This window comes from Ammodytes marinus (genome assembly GCF_949987685.1).
Source record: "Ammodytes marinus genome assembly, chromosome: 11".
NCBI classification, from domain to species: domain Eukaryota; kingdom Metazoa; phylum Chordata; class Actinopteri; order Uranoscopiformes; family Ammodytidae; genus Ammodytes; species Ammodytes marinus.
In genome coordinates, this window is record NC_137215.1 from 20,518,610 (window position 1) to 20,526,920 (window position 8,311).

The following is an 8,311-nucleotide window of genomic DNA, read 5'->3' on the forward strand; positions in this document are numbered from 1 at the left end:
TGCTCAGCAGTTCAGAGTGCACAGGGGTTTTCAAACTAAGAGAAGTAATAGTCCATAAGATAAACAGCTTCCAACACTGAATCAATCATTGATCTTTTTGCTGTAAACAAAACCAAGGTGCCCAGGACAATTAGTGGTACACGTTGATGAAATGCAACAGTTCTGCCATGCTGTAAGTACTGTAATGCAGACAGATGTAGATAGATAACCAAATAAATCTTTCACTACCATGTAGTGGTGATCACTTTTAAGTAAGTTTTTACTGTAAACAGATCTAAATGAAACCTCTCTGGAGTGACTGATTATGAGTGTATGTGCAGAGCAACATGCTACAGAAAGATACTGTAGGGGTAAAGTGTCTCATTATATTTAGTGCTCCCTAATCTAAGACCCCTAAAGGCCTCTCTAAGTGCCCCATTACTTGATTCAATGGATCAAAAACTAAAGATTCAATTGAAACCACTCAAATACAAATGCCTTATGGAATTTGATTTTGATATTGAGTACCATACAGCCTTTTTACTTCCTTTCTAATGCTAATAGTCCAGACTGAGTCATGACATGAAATGCTCATTGTAGGATATAGAATGTGAATATTGCTGCTATATACTGTATGTGCATTCTATGCAAGCATAGAAATAATAAACACACTGTAGCATATTCATCATACAAGATAGCGTTGTGGCCAGCATTGGCCAAAATTGTCGCATCATATACATTTCAGAATTTACATATATTCATATATACATGCACATGTAGTGCAAGATATTTGTTATCTTTTGTTTGTCCACATATTTGGACAATCACACATCTTGAAACATATCTGGTCCTACTCAATTGGACCAATTACTTAAATAAAAATGTCATAAGACCCTTTCACATGTCTAAGATCAGATTTGTGACAAAAATAAATAATAGAAAGTGACACTATCCAAAATGTGAGTGCATTGAAGATCAGTTAAAGGTGTTCATGGGGCTGATCAAGCATAGAAGATGAGTTCAGGGATCTGCCCCCCCTGCACTCCAGTGCCGTTTGTGCTGTCCGAAGAGCACTGGAACTGAAATGTCACTTTCCCACACTGCACCTCTGTCATCCCTTCTTGTCCAAAGTAGCTCAGCTCGTTCCCATCCAGAACCACACTGGCAGTGTAGAAGGTATCGGGCTCAATCTGGACCGGATACTCAAACCAAACTGGAAAGGTGTTGCTGCAACCATCGGAAAAGTATTTGCTGAGGTTTTGTCCCAGCAGTACTCCTTGACGCTTCAACTCAATCTTGGCACTGTACTCTGCCGAGCCACAGCTAGAGCCGTACAGTCCAAACCCAGCGATGAAAACTCTTTTATCCACCGCAAACTGTATACTGTCACAGCGGCCCCGGTATCGCCACTGATTGCTGCGATAGGCACAGGACTGAAACCTGTGGCAGCGCTGGGGTGCCAGGCCCGTTCTAGGCTCACTGGCAAACTGCAGATCAGGCTTCTTGTCTGCCGTATACCACAGGAAGATGTCATTGGTCTCAGTAAGCGTCAACACGCCCGACTGGGCCGCTCCGTTGGCGAAATCATCCAGAGCCATCGTGGGGATTCGTATCAAGAACATGGCCTTGCCCAAAACCTTGCGCTTGTTATCGGTGGACGAAGTGAGCTCCTTTCTCTGGCACTCTGCTTCAGCCCAGCTAAGCGCCGCCTCGAATACCACTATCTCTTTAGCATTTAGCGTCTCACGCTGCAGGATACTCTCTAGGGTGTGGGAGTCAATGTCACAGAAGCCCTCTGAGCGTAACGCCAGCTCGGCCTGGGCATCAATCACCTCCCAGCAGCGCTGTGTAAGGTCTGGCTCCTCAAACAGGCAGCTCTGGGAGAGCAGCACACAGGCATTCTTGGCACTCAGGCTTGTTTCCAGGAAGTTGACGCAGGCACGTGCCAGGTGCGGGACAATGTACTTTTTGGCAGCGTAAAGAGTGGCCAGCACTGTGTCAGCACTCAGGTCAATCTCATCACAGTATATGTACCTGTTGACATAACATTTTTACTTTACTCAGCTTTGTATAAGCAACACATCAAACACCACAGAAATGACATGCAAAAAGGACTTATTTTTGCGAGATTATATTGGTAAAACAGATCAGCGTTGGTAAATCAATGGATCTATAAATCAATTTTGTTTTTTTGGTCGGTTGAAACTGACTGATATTGCAGTGTTGTCTGCAACAAACGTTGCTATATCAGTTCAAAGTGATGTTGGAAAACAATAAAATGAGATTCTATACGTGAAATCACTGTGCAAAATAATCAAACCGACCAAAAAAATAGCATTCCTCCTACACTCTCGTCTACAACCTATAAGTATAAGTGGTGGAGTAGCAGCAAGTAGGGGTAAGACGGAGAAAGAGAAGAAAGTAAAATGAAATTGGAAATCGACAGATATAGACTCTATCTTTGAGATGGAGGAAAAAACACTTTGTTTCAATTGTCTGGCATGGTGGAGTGATTAACAGGCACCAGAGAAATATATAGACTTAGCTTATTTTTCACAGACATAAATTTGAAATAACAGTTATGGACACGAAGATGACGTTCATTGTTTAAAAGGGGCATGGCAGGTTGAAGGAAGTGCTCAATGTTGAAAAGTTATGACGGTTTAGAGGGGAATCCTTACTTTAGCATTGCCAGAAAGGCTGCCGGTTCCACATCTGGAATATGTATTTCATCCTTGTTCTCAGCCAGTTCACCATAAAACATGGCGTGGAACACAGAGCTGCCCACAGCCAAAACATACTGTTGGAAGAAGAAGGTAAAGCAAAGTGACGGAGTGAGAAGTGGAATGAAAACATGTCCAGATTTGTCTTTGATTTAGCTGGAAACCACCCGACCACATGTAGAAACATTTGGTTAAAAAAAGAAAAGGTTATGTGAGACTGGAATTGTACTAAATGTAATTCCTTCGCACGTGGCTCTTACTCTGAACATAAACACACAAATATCTTCATGGATATTGAACAATTCCTCAATTCTAATCACTGGAGAGTTTGAATCTGTTGAGTTTCTCTAATAATGAGCACTGCTCAGCCAGTTGCTATTTCCCCTGAGGACAGAGAGGCAGATGTCTAATGAATAAGATTGCCCCTGATAAAATGAAATACAAATTAGGAAATCACAATAACTGAACAGCACTAGTTCAATTTACGGAAACTAAAATCATACTCGATGTATGATGAAATCCTATGCAATACAATGCTACTTATAATTTCCAACAGATGCTCTGTGTACAAGGCTAGAGTTATGTAATTATAAGTACATTCAGTTTTTGTGTGTGTGTTCGTAGGTGGGTATGTAGGTGGTATACATTTTCTCAACAATGTCATTGACTAAATTATTGAATTTAATCCAATTTAATAATTGAATTAATACCATGACGGTTTTTGAGACAAATGTTGTTCTGTTGCACATTAAGTTCATGTTTCTTAGAGGTCAGCTTAAAGACAGTTACTTTTTAATGTGGATATACAGTCCCCTCCATAAGTATCGGAACAGTGAGGCCAATTCCTTTATTTTTGCTGTAGACTGGAAACATTTGGGTTTGACACCAAAAGATGAATATGAGACAATAGATCAACATTTCAGCTTTCATTTCCAGGTATTGACATCTGGATCCGATACACAACTGAGAAGATATCATTATTTGAAAAGGAACACCACATTTTTAGGCAAGCAAAAGTATTGGAACAGATAGACTTTAAATAAATTAAAGTGAATAAACCGTAATATTTTGTCGCAAATACTTTGCTTGCAATAACCGCATCAAGCCTGTGACCCATTGACATCACAAAACGTTTGCATTCTTCTTTTGTGATGCTTTTACAGGCTTTCACCGCAGCCTCATTCAGTTGCTGTTTGTTTTGGGGGGTTACTCCCTTCGGTCTCCTCTTTAGCAGGTAAAATGCATGCTCTATAGCGTTTAAGTCTGGAGATTGACTTGGCCAGTCTAAAACCTTCCATTTCTTGCCCCCGATGAACTCCTTTGTTGTTTCTGCAGTTTTTTTGGATCATTATCTTGCTGCATGATGGAGCATCTTCCAATCAGTTTGGTTGCATCTTTCTTTAAATTGGCAGACCGAATGTTTCTGTAGACTTCTAAGTTAATTTTGCTGTTGCCATCATGTGTTACTGTGTTACCAAAGTGATGGAAAGGCTAAAGTTTGGAGAAAGAAAGGATCTACTCATGATCCCAAGCATACAGGCTCATCTGTGAAACACGGTGGAGGCAATGTCATGGCTTGGGCTTGCATGGCTTCTTCTGGGACGGGCTCATTATTCTTCATTGATGATGTAACACATGATGGCAACAGCAAAATGAACTCAGCAGTTTACAGAAACATTTTGTCTGACAATTTAAGGAAAGATGCAACCAAACTGATTGGAAGATCCTCCATCATGCAGCAAGATAATGACCCAAAACACAACAAAGGAGTTAATCAGGGGCTAGAAGTGGAAGGTTTTAGACTGGCTAAGTCAATCTCCAGACTTAAACGCTATAAGAGCATGCATTTTACCTGCTAAAGAGGAGACTTAAGAGAGTAACCCCCTAACACAAACAACAACTGAATGAGGCTGCGTTGAAAGCCTGTAAAAGCATCACAAAAGAAGAATGCAAAAGTTTTGTGATGTCAATGGGTCACAGGCTTGATGCGGTTATTGCAAGCAAAGGATTTGCGACAAAATATTATGTTTTATTCACTTTAATTTATTTAAAGTCTATCTGTTCCAATACTTCTGCTCGCCTAAAAATGTGGTGTTCCTTTACAAATAATGATATCTTCTCAGTTGTGTATCGGATCCAGATGTGAATACCTGGAAATGAAAGCTGAAATGTTGAGCTATTGTCTCATATTCATCTTTTGGTGTCAAACCCAAATGTTTCCAGTCTACAGCAAAAATAAAGGAATTGGCCTCACTGTTCCGATACTTATGGAGGGGACTGTATAGACAAGTATATAGCCCTTCTGTACGACTATATGCTATATACAGTATATATAAAAGATGTGAATACCTGGAAATGAAAGCTGAAATGTTGAGCTATTGTCTCATATTCATCTTTTGGTGTCAAACCCAAATGTTTCCAGTCTACAGCAAAAATAAAGGAATTGGCCTCACTGTTCCGATACTTATGGAGGGGACTGTATAGACAAGTATATAGCCCTTCTGTACGACTATATGCTATATACAGTATATATAAATATATATTTATATACACTCACCAAAGTGGCCAGAGAGTGTACATTTTACAGATGTTCCTACTGTAAATCACTGCAGGGGCGCGGCACTGCTGCGACCCTGCAGTTACACTATCTCCTGTCCACCCATGTTATTGTCACTGTCTTGTATGTTTCTTGGAGAGGTGTGTACTGAAAAGGCAAATTTCATTGTGCTGTAACGGTGCATATGACAATAAAGCTATCTATCTATCTATCTATCTATCTATCTGCCTTTAGCTGCATGCTACATGTCCTCCATCTTCTGAAGATGACTTTGTATTTTAAATTATAATGCATATTTGAATTCCTGACAAATGGACACAATAAAGATTGCTGCCTTGAACGTCATTAAATGCCATTGGCATAATGTCTCAGCATAAAGTGCAGTCAAGACATCCTCAATGTCCTTCCATAACTGCTTTCTGCAGCTACCAATCATAGATAATACATCTGGGTCACATATAAAGAACGGAAAAGACAGACCCATGCAGGACCTGTCTGATGGCATTGATGTGGAATGGATAGCCAAGAAGAAATCATGGCTGCAAAGTCACTTAAGAGATTTTATGTGAATGTCATAACCATATTCAAACAGAGAAGATATGATGTGCTTTTTAGATGAGGCTCATGAGCTAGGCAACTATAAACCTTAATCAATCATTGATGTGAACTTATTGAAAAAGAAATGGGGTCATTGGACTATTTAAACTAAGACGTCTTGTCTACCTGCAAGTTGGAAATGAATTAATAGGATCAGTGTGTGCCCAATTATAATAATCATAACTACTTTTGTTAGATTCATCGTTCTGCCATTTTAACATTCAATAGCCAATCAACTGAATGATTTGAAAAGTATTTATAGGATGTGAGATGCAGATTTGCACCTTATTCTCTGTCTTATATATCACTGCGACTGCGTGATGTTGGTGTGTAATTCATTAAAAGTTGAGTAATTGCTGATCCGTCTTTGAAAAGCTGAGCCACAGTAGAGACAAAGGCAATGACTGCTGAAGGATATCCCTTCCTCCTCTGCTCACTCTGCCTCTATCCTTCCGCCTAATTTACATAAATAATTGAGGACAGTCTCGAAAAAGACACATGGTGCGGAAGTGAGAGCGGAGCACAAAGGATTCTAGTTACATTTACTGCTGGCAATGTGGAAGATTGTTTTCATGCCAATGAGATATGAAGAACACTGGAGTTGATTGCTTGTGTGTTAATTTCCTCCGTGCCACATTGATTTTTGGTGAAATTCTTACTCTGTGTCCTGGCAGCCGCTGGGTCCTTCCCGTCTGACCCACCACAAAGTGAACATCTGCCATCAGCTCATTGTTGAACATCACGGAATTTCTTAAAAATGGGAAAGAAACAAAACACACAAACAAACAAAAAACAGGAGTTTAGTGATTTTAGTATAATATCCTTCCTAGATGAAAAAAAGAGGAAAGAAAGCATAACTTGAGATTGAAGAAGCATCAATCCAAAAATGTATGTGAATAATAAAACTTGCATCAGTAAGTGGCCTGAATCTCGCCAAAGTGTGTATATTTAACTTTTCTGCTACTCTAAAAACAATAGTTTTGTGATCGTAGAAATTGTCCCAATTGCTTCAGGCAAAGACATTTTATGTGAATATATTTAAAGTCTTAAGTAGCACAATAAAACACAAACATGTTTGTTTCCAAAGCTTAATCATTTTTCAACTTAAACTCTTCATATCTACATTAAGACTGGCCAACAAGACAATGAACTGAATGGAAAATCCCCACTGTGAAAGAATGGGACCAACAATAAGCTGCGTTCATATATTATTGAGTAGTGGAACATGTCACAGGGGTGGGTAAACAGCTCCATGATGTTCTGGAGAGACAACAAAGCCAGGTCGGAAAAGAGCACATTTTGATCTGGACAGCTGGGGTCTTTTACTGATTAGCCAAGGTAAATATTTTGCTTTTAGTACAGAACAGCCTCGGCTTGTTGTGCATATCCAACGCACCCGGAGCCTGTCAGCCGTCTGTTGTATCAGAGCGGCAAAATCTGCTAGAGCAGGAGAGGGTGTTTAACACAGATACCCCCAGCAGATTGAGGGCAGGGCACAGGGAACATCCACCCATACTCACACCACATTTACGTACACAGACCTCAATACAAACCATTAATTACCTTACATTAGTGTTTTGTGATACATGTTTACATTTACTTGAGGTTATGTTCAGAACACTGGCCAATACAATGCAGTTGATCATGCAGTTCTCATTTGTATAACTTTAAAAAAAAAATTAATTCAAATGTTAAGTCTATCTTCTAATGTTAATGAAAATGTTTGTGGCAGCAGCAGCAATGGTTCCTGGTTCAAATAGGGGCTTGTTGGTTGTACCTACCTTTCTCTTATAGTGGAGTAGAGTCCTTGCCAGTTACAGTTCTGTACGGTGTTGTTGTTGTTGAGGTTCTGCTGCTGGTACTGTTGCACTGTGGTGGTGGACGCCGGCTTTTTGGTGGGAAAAATGTCCGCTGCCATTTTCTTCTTCTTCTTGCTCCTCAGAGTAATTATCTCATAACAGACTGGGGGCAGCTTGGAGCTGCCGCTGGCATTCCCCTTCTTGGAGCTTTTACTGGACTTGCTTTTCACGGACTCAGGAAGCATTAAGAAGAAAGTCAAACATTTCATGTTCCTTCCCTTGGCATCGACCATGAGTGTGATCAACTGCCGAGCAGTGTGAGAGCATGCAGAGAAGACATTCACCAGGAGTGTGGGGAGGACAGAGGGGAACTTGGAAAGACCACAGCAGAGACTTGAGCTATACCCTCAGCAGAGCAACAGCCATAGTTCCTGTACCAGGTTTCACCTTGTTGGATCTGAAAGGATAACTCTCTAGTTTTGCCTTTGCTTGTTTTGTTTTTTCTTCACTCCTCTAAAGAGGCAGGTTCAGACTGGTGATCCTAAGGCACTTTTCCTGTGTGAAGTTTGATCTACTTACGTAGAGGCTCTTGGGGTTCCCATTCCTGCTTGTCTGTCCAGCGTGTTGAAATCAGCTTTTCAAATCACTTCTTCTGT

At 40.4% G+C, this 8,311-nt stretch overlaps 1 protein-coding gene across 1 annotated transcript; it reads right to left on the bottom strand.

Annotated features, from left to right (window-relative positions):
- Window positions 1-879: 879 nt before the first annotated feature.
- LOC307257946 (BTB/POZ domain-containing protein 3-like) lies at window positions 880-7,948 on the bottom strand (the record flags this gene model as incomplete). Its single annotated transcript, XM_080037312.1, has 4 exons — window positions 880-2,013; window positions 2,661-2,779; window positions 6,516-6,606; window positions 7,638-7,948. The coding sequence occupies 4 exons, from the start codon at window positions 7,946-7,948 to the stop codon at window positions 981-983; spliced, it is 1,554 nt and encodes a 517-aa protein (XP_079893438.1). The 3' UTR covers window positions 880-980.
- Window positions 7,949-8,311: the final 363 nt, after the last annotated feature.